Genomic DNA, 15,971 nt, shown 5'->3' with positions numbered 1-15,971 from the left:
AATAGCCTGATGGCAGAGGGAATACAGGGCCTAGATCCCTAACAACTAATATAATCATTTAAAAACTGCGTTTTGATTTGTTTGTTCATCTAAAACATGCAGTGTGACAAAAACAAGAATTAGTTTTTTTGAGGTTGTAAAACAGGTTACAGGTAGGCTTGCTGACCGCCCGTCAGGCCCCTCCCACATAAATCAGTGCCGCAGAAAGAGCCGCACCCGCCGCCGATTGGCTGCAATCACTGAGCTGTACTCGTTCCTGTAAGCCAAACCGGGGCGGGCGGCTTGTACGGTTCCAGCTAACAACTACGAGTCAAACCAAAAACACTGGCAGGCTTTCTCCTCACGGATCTTTACTTTCACCCCTGCAGAAAGCGAAGCGGGGGAAAAGAAAAAGGAATTTATTGATCTAAATGTCTCGGACTGAAATCCCCCCCAGGACAGCTTTGGGTGACAAAGGAATATTTTTTCCCCTTCCTGCTGATTGTGTGATGTTTGTTTGAAATTCACTAGCCTGGATATTTAAATGAGGATGACTGCACTCGCGAGGAAGGTGCAGCAGGTGCTCTGCGTCCTGCTGCCGTGCGCTCTCCAGCTTTGCTGCGCTCAGACACAGGGAGGTGGGTCTATGCACACACATATGTCTTTCTATCTTTACAGGGACTTTTCATTGACTTCAGTTCATTTTCTATTATTTTTCTATGGCCTAATCCTGACCCTAAACCTAAACTCAGTCATTACCAGTACGTTCCTAACCCTAAACATAACCTAAACTCAATTCAAACCTTAGTCCTAAACCTAACCCCTAACCCAAAAACAGCACCTCTTCTTTTGGAGGCCAAAAGACTGGGCCGGCATAAGAAGACTGGGTAGTATATGTTGTGGCAAATGCTAGAACACACACACAGAGGCATCCTCATTATTGTCTTTTTTAATAACTTGAAACATTTACCTGCGCTATAGCGTACGACTACAACAGCAGACTCCGCAGGGTTAGAGTCGCATTCGCAGTGGGAGGACACCTGCTTAAAAAAAAAAACCTGTTCCGCAAACGTGAAACTTGTTTGCTGTGAGTCAACTGCGCCTCTCCCACGACTTTGTGTGCTTTATCATGTTTGTCTTAATTGTTTCAAGGTTTTGCGACAGAGCCCAGCCTTTTTACCACCAGAGGAGCCGCGCTCAGGCCAAAGTGTGCGTCCCAGATTGTGAAAGGGTGATCTTAGAAATGTTGGAGCCTACTTTCTTTCACCCAACTATTCAGGGTTGTTAGTTAACTGAAAGTAGGTTGTAAAAGAGACAGTAATGTATTTTTCCTATTTAAATCTATCTATCTATCTATCTATCTATCTATCTATCTATCTATCTATCTATCTATCTATCTATCTATCTATCTATCTATCTATCTATCTATCTATCTATCTATCTATCTATCTATCTATCTATCTATCTATCTATCTATCTATCTATCTATCTATCTATCTATCTATCTATCTATCTATCTATCTATCTATCTATCTATCTGTCTGTCTGTCTGTCTGTCTGTCTGTCTGTCTGGACTTTGACTGGGCCATTTTAACATATGAACAGTTTAGGCCTCTATCTAGCTTCATCCATCTTCCTAACAACTCTGACCAGTTTCCCCAACGAGAGTAAAACCAGTAGTTGTCCAGTGAACATATTTGCCTTACTGAGCTGTGGCTCTGTAGCTTCTCCAGAGTTACCGATGGCCTTTTGGCTGCTTTGTGATCTGAGTTGTTTAGATGGTTTTGGTGGGGTTTTCAAATGATGGATTGAACAGTGCTCTGTGAGATATTCAAAGCTTTCTCCCTGACTTATCTGCTGTGTTCCCTAATCTCCATGATGCTCTTTGTTCACCAATGTTCCCAGACAAACCTTTAAGTTGTTCACAGAATAGCTGGATTTATACTAAGATTAAACCAGACACAGATAGACTCTATTTACCTAATTGTTTTTATTTTATTTAGGGATGTCATATTAAAAGGTGTCAAATATAAATCCAAATCACACCTTATCAGGTTGGAGACTCTTGATATAGGCTCACCTTTACTGTTTATAGATGCTATAAATTAAATAATCAAAAGATCAATAATGAGAGACAGTAATGTGAATATTTCTGATATGTGGATAAAAAATAGTGCTGGGAGTGAAGAGCTGTGTTTTCTTATTTCATAATGTAAATATAGAGCTATAAGTATATCCTATACAAAAGATGTCACATGGGATATTCATTTTACTCACTTTTAGTAGGTTAACATAAAAATGCAAATATGCTGCTGAAATTGCTGCCAGTGAATATTGTTCAGCAACTAAATGTGTGTCAGGGGTTTTCAGTAGTAGAGCAAAGGCAGGGCTGGCCCAAGATTGTAGGGGGCCTTAAGTTGAATTTGATTTGGGGTCTTCTTCATCACCTCTACATCACCACCAATAAGTGTTTCAGTACAGATTTGGTGGAATCTGGGAGAGGAGTTTAATTAGCTGAGTTTAAAAATGATTACAATTAATTAGTTGTTGTTTGCTGAGATGTATCTGTGAACAAACCGGACTCAAAAACAAAGAAAAATATTAAACTTGTAGCATCACATTGCAACCATGTTAATGCTACAAACAGTGAAGGTTATTCGTTGCATTTTTACAAAGCATACTTGCCGATTCCTGTAAAGCCTAAATAAAAATGTTAAGCAATTTGTCTGTGTTAAAATTTAAGCATTTAAGGAAGGCCCTTGACAGTTTAGGAGCAATAAGTTGCGGTTTAGTTTACTTGTGCCTTGGGCTGGCTCTCGGTAAAGGCTTCCCTCTGCTCCAGTCTGACTGAGCTAAAACTGAGCTATAGAGAGGAACAGATTTGAACTGTTCCAGCATACACTAAAACTTCAGATGAGTGCAGATGAGTAAATATGTTGTCGGTACTTGAGTTTAAAGGAGGAAGAGATATGATTTAAATCTGTGTGTGAACTTTGTGCTTGTGTTGTTGTTGCCACCTGGCTGCTAGTGACAAAAGTGACTCTGATTGTGAAGAAAACAATGCAAACATGAGGTCATGGATTGCTCAGGTGACAGAGCCTCTGGTAAACAAACGAATCAATGAAAGCTCCATATGAAAGCAAAGGCATTAAATTTCAATGTCTGATTCAAAATGTTTTTAGTGCAGTACAAATGAAACATTTTAAAATAATTAAAGTTGATCCAAAGTTGTTTTATGAAACATTCAAAACATTTCTCCAAAGTGATTTGGGATTTATTTGTTATTTTTTGCTCTTGTTTTGCTCCTGTTTTTACAAAACGTTTGGCACAAAGCTTCAATATCAGTTTTTGTTTTATTGGTCCCCCTGATAAAGATGTAAAGTTTTATGCTGTAGTATAATCTTACACTGGAAATTTTAGCCTCGACCATTACAGATTAGACCATGTAAAATTGTTATTTTTACAGCAACCTCCATGTTAGTTGGCACCTTATAGATGTGCAAAACGTTTGGAGGAACCACTATTAAAATAAATAAAAATTTAGAAAAAATCCAACCTTTATTTAAGTAAATTTATTCTGTCGAGTAAAAATCTGTTGTCAAGAAATGCTTGTTTTTAACAAATCGGCAATAACGCAATACTAAAATACCCAACAGTTCCTATAAAACAGATATGTCTGAATAATTTTTGTTATTTTTGCATACTTGTTTCAGTTGATGAGATAGTCCAAGAACTGTTTTTAGTCATCAACGACTTCTTGTTTCCCTGAGGTATAAATATGACATTCTGGATTATAAATGTGACATAGATGGTCTGTTTTTGTTTTTGTTTTTTTGCTACTTTTCAAAACGTGAAAGACAAGAAAACATGTCTTACTATACCACTATACCACTACTATTACCAAAATCCACGGTGTCATAATAGTTCAGATCCCTCACAGTTCCTATGAAGAAACCCAGGCATTAAAATGGTACATGTTTAAGATGAAGAGAGTCTATGAATTTTTAATTTAGTTATTTGTGACTTCTTGTATTTCTGGAGAATAAACATGACGTAACAGGGATGTTTGTTTCTTTTAGCTACTGTTACAAATGGGAAAGACAACAAAACCTGCCACTCAGTGAAATAAATGTGTTTTGTGCTTCACAAGAAATGTTTACACTTTAGACAATGTAATTCTTTTCTATTTACAGCACCCTGCACATTTATTTACTCCCATACCAAAGATGTGTACAACAATTAAATTCATCTTTAACTATTTAGAATCACTATGACATTTTTACTTGAGTTTAAGTACGGTTTCTGTTATATCACATTAATTATGACATATTTATCTTATTTAGTTTTCAAAACAAGGAAGGATAAGAGAACATGCCAAGGCATGCGGTTAGCATAAAGGTAAAGAAATGGGTACACAAATTGGCTAATGGACTAAACTTGCACTTATCTACAGTCAGGGAAATAAATCCATACAATGTATTGTTAATTAATAACAATGAAATCAATTGATCACTTATTGAAAAGGTTAAAAGCAACTGTGACCAAGGTGAGATGATGATCCATGTAAATCTTACCACCACACATAGAACCTTTACTTCAAGAAGAGCTGTAGTAAACTTTTTAGTATTACAATTATGGTTCTGCCTACAATAAAATTTTACTGTATTCTAAAGGTTTTTATATACACAAAGTTGGTAATAAATGTGGAAGGTGCTGTATGTCTTCCCACTTTTCTCTCATCAGGCAATGGGTTTCATAAATGTTTATTTTTATTTGTTTGAACATAAAATCAAAGCAACGCATAACAGAATCCCTCCCTGAAGGTAAACATGTTACAGGTTTGTCAGTTTGTTATACTTCCTTTATTAATGGCGTCATTGTGTAATCAGGATGAACACATAACTTTCGTTTTTAATGGTGAATGCTGATCTTCATTTGTTTTTGTCAATTTCAAAGTCATTTTCAAATCTTATAACAGGTATGTAAATGATAGGAGTTGAACCAAAGGCAAACGTGGTTGAATTTAAAGCCAGTGATTGATTTGAAGTAACTCACACGTTCACTGGTATTATAAGAAGGACCTTCCAATTCTTTTATGCTCAAATTCTGCCTGTAAACAAGTGAGTTCACAGCGAAGTGAACCGGTTCATATGTTCAGGTATTTTTCCGTGTGTTTGCACATGCACGCGTGCACTCTCAAGGTATGCAGTATCTCTGGCTGCACAGTGCCAAGTTTCTGTTTACAACAGTCAGCGTCTCCTCTGCTTCTATTGAACTTGTTTATCTAATCCTCCCTCTATTCTTCTTCCCTCCCTCTGTTGTTTTGCAGAGCTGAAGCCTTGGTAACAGATGAATGTAAAATGAAAACAGCCAAACCCGATCTATGGTCTATCTTTCATTATTGTGTCGGGTTACAAGTTAGCACGGGGGACAGTGATGCCATGCAGCAGAGAGTTAATCTGGTTTTCGATAGTTGGTTAAGCTCTGTCACATCGCAGCTTTTTTTAAAGGGTGGGAAAATACATGGAGAATGTTTGCAGATAGAAGAGAATTTAGAGACACATTTACTCTTGCTTTCCACTCTTGCAGAATAGAGCCATTGTGTTCATGTGTTTGTATATATTGACTCAGTGCCTTCTACCTCATTCTTTTTTCCTCCATCATCTGTTTGCTGACACTGGAAGTTCTCCTCTGACAGAAAAATAAATCCTCCTCCAGCTGCAGCTTTTGCATGTTGTGTAAAAGGTGGACATACCATATTTGTCACATTCTGTCCTGTGTAAGTTTGTACTGGTTTGTCACCCTATCCACTGGGCTGTACTGCATGCGTTCTGCATGTGTACTCTGCATTCGGCACCAGGTGAAAGGTTCTCGAACATACACAGGTGTTTTCTAACACATAGTTTAAGCAGCATATAGAGTCAACAGCGTCAGTCATCCACTGATAGCGTGGAGCTGCTCTCAGGCCTTAAACAGTTAAAGAGCATGACAGTTTGGCTCATTAAGTCATATAATTTCAAAAATAGGCTGCAGGACCCAACATAAGGAAACAAATATGGAGCCTAATGCATGAGAATGCCCAAAGTCAGCACAGAGGTTTGTATACAAGCCCTTTTTGGTTAGTTGTACTTTTCTTTAGCTATGGATTATTTTTGAACCACTAAGCAATGGGGTTGGAATGAGCAAAAAAAAAATTTGGTAGAAGAAAAAAAAACTTCAAACTTCTAAAATAAAATAAATACATAGACATCTTGTCAGTAACTATCTGAAGCAAATTTCTGAATCTCAAATTTTGCTGTGAGAAATAAACAAGTTATAAACAGGTTAACAAAAAAATGCTATCACATACAGTCATTTTACCAATAACTCACATCAGTTGGGTATTTTTTAATGCCATTTTGAAAACTTGACACTTGGCTCTTCCTTTACAAGCAACTATTTTCAAAAAAGTAAAATAATGTAGTAGTTTGCCAAATAAAGTTTAAAAACTGCAGCAGTACCCAAGAGCAATAGGAGGCAGGCAGAATAATGGAAAAATAACATCTCAATGAAACAAAAACTGGAAAAAAATGTAAAAAACTACCAGTATCGTGAATTGCGCAACAGAGGAACAAAGCTTTCCGCCACTGAGCAGGTAATGACAAAGACTGAATACAAACTAGGACTATATATACCAAGAAGATTACTTGGACAGAAATCCAGTGAGCCTAAATATCTGAATTTGACACTTCTTTTCTCTCTTGATAAATTGCTAGCAAAATTCAGGAACGCAACATGTTTATAAAACAATTGTTTTTATTGCACTTGCACAAGCATGCACATGTGCTCTCGAGGTATGTAAAACATATGGAACAAGAGTATAAAACTATTTCTGTTGATGGACCAGCAAATAATGTCTTCTGTAAAGTGTGGTTCTTCACTATTCTTTGAAAGAGGCGGCTAATGTTGACTGTCATCTTACGTTAAACCTGCTTTAGGTGTAACTGACAGATGCAGATCAGTCACACACGAAATGGGTCACAGAACCATGGCTTGAAGCTTTGCACTATTAATTCCCTCACAATGTTTTCAGCTTTCCTATCTCACTTTATCTAAACTGAAACAGTAAACTCTGAGAAATCAAAACTTGTAGTGCTAAGTTTGTGCTGTTCAAGCGCCAAAAAAACAACACCCAATATTTCTCTTTAGATAGCACTAGTATAATATTTCATTGCAGAGTTGAAGAGATAGTTTAAGGCTTTTGAATTGAGATTGAGTTAAAAGGTTATGAGCAGTTAATAACTTACCTGCAGTAGATAATTCTCTTGTTGGCAAGTTCATTTGGTATAAATCCAGATTAGTTGGTTGGTGGATAAAGCTAATTGGTAGTCTGGGTGGGGCTTTGTCCAAAGCGGACCTCTCCGGTCTTAAAACAACTACAATCTCAGAAGGGTTTATGGAAAGGTTTTTACTGATTTTTACACTGAATTTCTTTTCTACAAGTTACTTACTCTGATTGTTAAAGCTCAACATGTTAAATTCTCTGTACTTTTCACAGGAAAGATCATGGGCGGCGCTCCACCTCCTACATCCATTTCCTGCGAAAGCAATGATAGCCTTATGTGTAAATAACTGTCTAATGCAAACGTGAAGGTGCTTTAAATGTTCAAAAACTATGTTTGTATAAACTGCTATGAAGTTATTTATTTAAAAGGGTATTTTTTTTAGATGCTAGAAGTCCGCTTTGGAAGTGGCCCCTCATGGTATAGCTGTTAGATTAATCATCTCGATTCGACCAAACTGTATTTATAAAAATGAAGATGAACTGAGGTCTGTTAAGAAATTGCAAGTCAGTATCTTAGTTGCAGCAGATAACTTTCTTGGAGGTATGAAATCAGTTGGTCCTGGAGGATGAAGCTAGCCATCCTCTAACTTTTCTAGTAATCCGGCTAGTCTGAGAGGGCCCAAGAACATGATGGACTTCTGCTGTCTCAAAGAAATTTCCAATTTCAAAAATGTCATTGCGGTGTATGCAAACGCTATTTTATGAGCCTTTAAACTGTTGTTTACCTTTTGCATTAGCCCATCATTTACACTGAAGCTGCGGGATTTTTGCATTGGAAATGAAACTAGTAGATGGTGCACCACTAATCAACTTTACTGCCAAACACCTACTAGGAATTGAACATGTTAAGCTTTTCCAGTTAGAGAAACTATGTGATGTAAAAAAAAAATTAATACAGTTTCCTCAAACAACTGTGAAGTTTTGGAGAGCATAGAAGCTTAAAAAAAAAACAGCTTCACCTTGGCCTCTCTTGGACTAACTGTTTCATCTGCTTCATCCCAATCTGGATTTGCACTTAATTAAGAAGCCAAGATATCTACTTCAAGCAAGATATTTCTACCTAATCAAATACTTTTTTTTCCTACAGTAATAAAGAAAAACAGGTTTACAACTGCCAAAGCTTGAATATTGTCTGCAGCTGAAAAGTATTTAATAAAAAGTTCTGAACTGTGGCGTTGTGTTATGTGGCGGTGTAATGGCCCCGTATACAGAGTCCTTGACGCAGCCGTTCTGGATTTGATTCCCTATCTTGAGACATTTGCTGCATGTCTTCCCCACCTTCTCCCTCTGCCAACTGTCAATAAAGACCACTAGCGCCTTGAAAAAATCTGTTCACCCAAATACAAAATGCTAAATAAATTTACTTCAGTATGAGATCTTCATCCCAAGCAAATTATTTATTTTTCAAGTTCAGATTAAGATTATTACTTAAATTAATCAGACATGGACATCTACAATGTTCAGCACAAATAAAACTGGCATCCAAAAAGGTCTGGTGATCTTCCCAGGAATAATGTCCTGGTTTTTCACAACAGTTCATGGAAACCTGCACTGGAAAACAAACTTCGATCATGATACACTAACAAACTTGTTAAATTAAAAATGTGACAGATCAAAACTGAAAGAAACACAATCATGACAAAACATCAATCAAAGAGATCTTTGTTCTGTTTTTGTTGTCTTAGTGGGCGAGCTTCTTCAGATTCATGGTACAAAGTCAGGTCCAGTGAACCCACCGTTCTCAGAAACTCTTAAACAACCATCAATATGACTTTATGATCACCGATAAGCTTGTTGCCACACTTGAACACACACTGAGTGGTTTTTCCATTCCTTCAGGGGACGTCACATTGACATAATTTCAATTCCAGGAGACTTAATCAGTATTCAATGCTTCAAATAATAATGTGTCTATAAAGTGGATTACTCCTGTGAAACAAAGCCTCTGCAATGTTTTTTATGAGAAAATTAGTAAAGGAAGGGCACTCACAGTGGGCTTTGACCTGACGACTGCAGTGCCTGTGGTCTAAAGTTAATAATCATTAGTCTTTTATGCCCTTGTTGATCCTGTTGTTGGCTGGCTAGCTGGCTTTTGACTCATATATGGGATGTTTATGAGTGTGCTGTGTAAGTGCTCATCAAAATCCTGGGAATTTGGTGACAAACACAAAAAGCCATCAACTATGTAGCTCATAGAATTTTGTATGTGATAGACTAAAAATTTAATGCATGTTTAAGTTAAAGGATCGCTTAAAAAAACAATTTCCGGAAAATCCCCCTGTGTCTTTTAGCTATGTAAATAGTTTTTGACTTTTTAACAGTAAAGGACATTATTTTGTTTAAATCTTTCTCCTTCAATCAGATTTGAAATCATGAATATATATACTTTTAACTTGCAAGGAAAGCATTATGTTTGACAGGTCCCTGCAATTTCTTCATACAGTCATAACTTATTAATTTAACCCTCAAAAATTGGCTCAAGTTCTACAGATTGCGGTACAAATTGAAAAATAACCAGTCCCTTCAAAATAAATGGTGCTGAAATACTTTCTTAATATTTAGTTTAATATTCTGTTAAACTCTACTAGGACCTTAACTGAAATTTTGTGCTTTGGTCACCAGACACAAAAGCAATCTTCTTCCATGGCCATCTCAGAGTTCAGACCTAAATCCATTAGAGAACCTGGGGGTGAGTTGAACAGAAGACAGCATAAGAGTGGAGCCAGGACTCTGGACAACATAGAAACACAATAGAAAGAGAAACTGTGTCACAGGATTGTATTACAACTATTTCATACCAGTGAAAGCCAAACATTATTAGTATTTGAAAGTTTGGACTAAAACTGTTTTAAACCAGTGACCCAGCTTAGAAGGATTCATTGATTTTTAGATTATTAGAAAGATTGGATTAGAACCAGCTCTTACTAGTAAACCCCCAAGGATTATTAATGTAATTTGATTTGTTTTTCTGTTGTTTGATTTTGTGTCTCATTGTAATGATTTTCCTTATGTACAGCGCCTTGAGTGCCTTGTTGCTTGACTGGTGATATTGAGACTTTACTCCACTAAATAAATGGATGCAAATTTAAGGGAGGGTTTTTGTATCTTTGTAGTTTGAGTTGATGCTGCTTCAACAAAGTGTTCGTTTATTTAAAGTCTTATCTTTACCAGGGGTTGGTACTATATTTGTGTTTGTAACACGCAGATCAACAGTCATGTTGAGTTTGTTGTCCTCCTTTCCTTCTCTACATCATCTCCCGTGTTACCCAGGCATTTGAATAGCAAAGCAGCCTTATGGTGATGGTGACTGGGTGAACTCCCACAGACCATAAACAAGGCTCTGAGTGTTTGTTGGACAGGACGACAAGTCCTGAGCACAATCCTTAGCTTGTTTCACACTTACAGAACATTCATTCGTTTTCACCAAAGCGAACACAGCCTCTTGTAGTATAGTCTTTGTGAAGAAGCACACTGTTTGCTCATGAACTGTTTATTATGATCAGTCACTACTTTTCGTTTTTATTCTTTGTTGTACCGTTCATCTACTAAAAAGTTAAAGATGTCATTAAAATACAGGCAAACACATTATACATGAGAAAACATGCTGGTGATTCTTAATAAACAGAGATAGATGTACATCTTGCAAAAGTATCTATACCCTTTGGATGTTTTCATGCTTTAACATATTAAAACCACAAATTTCAATGTATTTTATTAGGATATCATCTGATAGAACAATACAAAGTAGTGCATAATTGGGAAGTGTAAGGAAAATGCTACATGTTTTTCAAACTTTTTACAAAATAAAAACCTAAAATCCGTGTGTGCATTTGAATGCAGCAACACTTTTTTGAACATTTATTTGCAATCACAGCTGCAAGCTTTTCTTTTTATTGTCTCTAGAGTCTGTCAGTTCTGCCCTTTGTAGCTCAAGCTCAGTCACAGTGGATGGAGCATCAATTTTCAAGTCTTACCACAGATTCTCAGTTGGATCTAGGTCTTGACTTTGACTAGGCCATTCTAACTCATGATTTTATCTAAACTGTTCTATTGCAGCTCTGACTGTGACTCTGGTGGTGGCTACATCATGCTGTTGTGTGTACATGATGATATGTTGTGTTAGTTCCCCCCCACTCACAGCATGTCCTCATATTATTTTAAGTATCATTGAAACTAACTATGCTCCCCTGTGTTTGCATCTTCAAAATATTTTTACACAAGATTTGGCTTCTTTAAATGAGGTGATACAATCTGGATCTGACATTAAATATTAAATAGCTGAGCAGGACATGTTGACTTTTATTGGTTCATTGAATTTAATGGGTCTTTTTTTATTTTAGAGGTACTTTTGCTATATTTTAATTAGTCATATATTGCTATACTTTTTATTTTACACTTTACTCTTCATAAAGCCTTTTGGTCAATGGAAAATGTATTTTAAATGTCCAACCTTTGAGCGAAATATAATAAATAATATCAGTTTCTTTCTTTATTTCCCCAGTGGTCATTTGCACCGGCACCCATAACGGCCTGAGCATGACGAAAGACTCGGACATCCAGTACAACCTGATGAAGAAGATATACAGCGGCTGCAACATTGTGATGGGAAACATTGAGGTCAACATGATGGAGCACACCCGAGACTTCAGCTTCCTGCAGGTGAGCCTGTGAACATCGCCCTCTGTGTAGAGCAGATTATTAGTAATCCTTTCACAGAAAATGTGTCACTAGAGAAAAATCACTAACCAGTTCAGACATGGATGTGGAATCAGCCAGTGCCAGAAACATTCCTACCCTGAGGTTTCTCCAGAAGTCGCAGTCAAATCAGACTGTGCACTGGAAATGATGTCACTATGAGATCATTATTTTTGACTAAAACACATTTAAGCAATGCAAGATTGTCTAATGTGTTTTTTTTTTATTGTTGTCATTTTGAACCTTGCAGTCTATTAAGGAAGTGACAGGCTACATTCTGTTTGCTTTGAATGAGTTCAGTCGCCTCCCTCTCGACAACCTGCGTGTAATCAGGGGCAACACTCTTTATGATGACCGCTACGCCCTAGCTGTGATGATCAACTACAAGAAAGACGGCCAACACGGCCTTCAGGAGCTAGGCCTAACAAATCTCACAGGTATGCTGAGTGACATGTAAGTTTAAAGTGTGGGAGGCTGAGACGAAGCAGATAAGAGCTGGATGTGGCATTCAATTACTGTTAGAGCTCCCATTTGCTCTCAGTAAAGCCGCACCCTTCAGAATGCCGTCTTTAAGGTGGCTGGAATGTGTCATGTGTACAACCGCTCAACTGTCAAAGTAACATGAGCTCTGTCCTACTACGCCGCATTTATATGTGCTGTAGTAAATAAGAATGCCAACGTCTGATAGGATGAGTCAAGGGCCTGTCTAGGCTTGCTTTGATAATTCCTATTTTTTTCCCACACATTTACATGTGTGCCTCCCACAGAGATACTAGAAGGAGGTGTCAAGATCATCCAGAACAAGTACCTGAGCTATGCTCCCCAGGTGAACTGGCTCGACATAGTGAAGGATTCATCAGCTGACATCACGATCGAAGGCAATGGTCCAGAAAGTGAGTCTGAATTATGGTGCAAAAAACTTAAGTCTACATAGGGGCACAGCCTTTATGTTTGTAAAAGGGAAACTTTCAAACAGAAATCAGCCTGGAGCTGTTTAAGTTGCATAGCTAAAATTCTACATAAATAATACAACATAAATAATGTAATATACCCAGTTTTATTCATGCTACACAGACATTTATTGAGATGCACCCAGGTGCATCTTGATAAACTTGAATAAACTAGAATATCATTCAAAAGTTAATTTATTTATGTAATTTAATTCAAAAAGTGAGAAGTACATTATATAGATTCATTACACACAGTGCTCTATTTCAAGCATTTTTAAACCACAAAAGACCATCGCTAAAGAAGCTCTTCATAGAGTTCTGTATCAAAGAATAATAATGTAAAGTTAAGTGAAAGAAAAAAGTGTAAGGGAGATTCATAAGTGATCAGGGCTTCAGGTGACACCACACAAGGACAATCCAAGGCATGGGCTTAAACTTTCCCATTCCTTGTTTTAAGCCACTCCTTAACCATAGACAACATCAGAAACATCTTACTGGCATGATTCTCAGTGGCTAATGTCCCATTTTTAAAGTAGAAGTCGATTTTTGGTACAGAATCCAAGTTCCTTGAGATCCAGTATGAAGTTTCAACAGTCAGTAATGAGCTGGAAAGTTATGTCATGTCCTGGTGTTGGCCCACTATCTTTTATCAAGTCCAAAGTCAAGACAGCCGTCTACCAGGAAATTTTAGAGAACGTCGAGCTTCACTCTGCTGACAACCTTTATGGAGATGTTGATTTTTATATTCTTGCAGGGCATGGCCCCAGCTCACACTGCTGTACACCATGTGTGATCACCATGGTATCACTGTGCTTGATTGGCCAGCAAACTGACCTGAACAAAACCAAAAATCACACCACCAGCTTCAGAGAGTCGCAGCCTCCATGCCTCGCTGCATTGAAGTAGCAATTTATACAAAAGGAGCCTCAACCAAGTATTGAGTGCATGCACTAGGCGGCCGTTTTTGTGTTAAAAATCCCTTTTGCTGGCCCTATGTAATAATCTCACTTTCTGAGAAGCTGAATTTGGGGTTTTCCTTTTCTGTAAACCATAATGTTCAACGTTTATGCAGACAAATTCGAGTGTAATAAATCTACATAATTTATGGCTTTAACTTTTTAGAACTAAACTTTCCAAAATAAATCAACATTTTTATTATGTCTAATTTACTGAGATCTGTATAAACAAAAAGCACATTTGGCCAGTAAATCAGTTAACAGGTTTGATATGTTTAACACAGAGTAAAAATAATACTTCTGTTGTCACCTGCTTTAATCTGCAAAACTACATCCACTGACAATAAAAAATGTTTTCTAGAACCTTGTAACGAAGCATGTGGAGATGTGCCTTGTTGGGGACCAGGAAGCAACTCTTGCCAGACCCGTGAGTGAGATTAAAAAAAACCTTATTTTTGATCTATTAATTTTTAACCTATTAACTCAGCTCTAGTCATAAAAATGCCAGTCGACTCATGGTGGCCTGATGAGTTAGATCTTTCACTGTACACTAATATAAACTGCAGGGTAAATTCACAGTTTAACGTAACTGCCATTTGTGTGTCATGTTTTACACCCACTTCAGTGGAAGCATAACAAACGTTTTCCTCTGTTTCAGTGACAAAAACTGTGTGTGCGCCTCAGTGTAACGGCCGATGCTTCGGGAAAAACCCGAGCGAGTGTTGCCATATTGAATGTGCTGGTGGCTGCAAGGGACCTCTGGATACAGACTGCTTTGTGAGTCTAAAGCTTGCAGTAATTGTTTTTAATCATTAACCTGCTTCTTAGTTATATAAAATTAACAAATCTTTTTGATGGAGTTTTGGGCCAAAGTAATGCACTGTTTACTCCAACTCATCTCAAAGGCTGTTCTTAAAGTAATTGTAGTATTTCTGCCCAAGTGTAATTATAAAAAGCCAACAGAGACGTTCAATGTTTTATTTTTCACCCAATTGTTGTGTGAATGGTGAATCAGGTAGCAACAGATTTTTTTGGAGGACCTTAAGGGTTTGTATTTAAGATTTTTTTTGGACACAAATGGAAACAACCTTTTGTTTTTGTAATCCTGCTAACTCAAGCATCTGACAGCCCATCGGAAAATAGTCTGTTGATTTAAGGTGTTCAAACATTTTTCTTGAACATTACTTTGGTTTTAAGAACACGGCTATGACAACTAATGCTGTCTTTTAGAATACAATATTGCAGTATGTAAAATGTTTTTACCATACCCAACATTTAGTAGCCACCTGTACATATTCAAAACCTTAGGTGGTGTTCCTGTAAGATCAATTGTGGATTCATTCTTTTTTATTCAAAATCTGAGTAATTTTGATCAGAACATTTTTAAATCAAGTGTAGATTTTTATGCACATGGTACTATGTTTTACTGCTCAACACATCCACCTAGCCTAGTTATTGGCAGCTGCAAACAAGCATTAGAAACAACTCTTTTATCTTCAGTACAATTTAAAATCAGGCCAAGAGGAGCTTCTGAATAAAGTATAAAAGCAACTATGAACAAGTAGAGAATGCTGGTTCATTACTTCCATAGAACCTTTATAAGCTTAAAACAGTTTTTATGCTGCTGCTACTCCCAACTCAGCTGTCTTTAAGACGTAAAAACACGCTAAAAGGAGGTGATTGTCATCTTTGAGCACTTCATGTAAGGTTAAAAAAGAACAAACATGTGCAGATAGATTATTATTTTCAAATAATTTATTACAAAGATGAAGTTCTGTGTAAAATAACCACTTACATAGTAAAAGGGAAACAAAATCAACACAAAATGCATAACCTTTGCACCTGATTGTGCTTTATGTTACATTTTACAGGCTTGCAAGAACTTCAACAACTCGGGCTCATGTGTGCCCCAGTGTCCCCAGACTCTGATCTACAACAAGCATACATTCAAAATGGAGCGCAATCCCAATGCCAAGTACCAGTACGGCTCTATCTGTGTGGCCCAGTGCCCCAGTGAGTCCCCACACATGCAGCCTTATACTCAAACACTTTACACACTGTCACTGT

At 37.2% G+C, this 15,971-nt stretch overlaps 1 protein-coding gene across 2 annotated transcripts in view; it reads left to right on the top strand.

Moving 5' to 3' along the window:
- The first annotated feature begins 255 nt into the window (after nt 1-255).
- The window catches only part of erbb3a (erb-b2 receptor tyrosine kinase 3a), a 28,106-nt gene continuing 12,390 nt past the window's right edge, over nt 256-15,971 (top strand). Inside the window, exons 1-7 of one of the 2 annotated variants that reach the window (XM_047348659.1) lie at nt 256-617; nt 11,805-11,962; nt 12,249-12,435; nt 12,766-12,891; nt 14,266-14,331; nt 14,563-14,681; nt 15,776-15,917. In XM_047348659.1, coding sequence (XP_047204615.1) covers nt 524-617; nt 11,805-11,962; nt 12,249-12,435; nt 12,766-12,891; nt 14,266-14,331; nt 14,563-14,681; nt 15,776-15,917 — 892 coding nt within the window. In that variant the 5' untranslated portion in view covers nt 256-523. The remainder of the gene's footprint in view (nt 618-11,804; nt 11,963-12,248; nt 12,436-12,765; nt 12,892-14,265; nt 14,332-14,562; nt 14,682-15,775; nt 15,918-15,971) is intronic. The other variant, XM_047348658.1, reaches the window with a different exon arrangement.

Source organism: Girardinichthys multiradiatus, chromosome 20, assembly GCF_021462225.1.
Source record: "Girardinichthys multiradiatus isolate DD_20200921_A chromosome 20, DD_fGirMul_XY1, whole genome shotgun sequence".
NCBI lineage: Eukaryota > Metazoa > Chordata > Actinopteri > Cyprinodontiformes > Goodeidae > Girardinichthys > Girardinichthys multiradiatus.
Note: the sequence above shows the minus strand (reverse complement) of the source record. Positions and strands in the feature narration are given on the sequence as shown.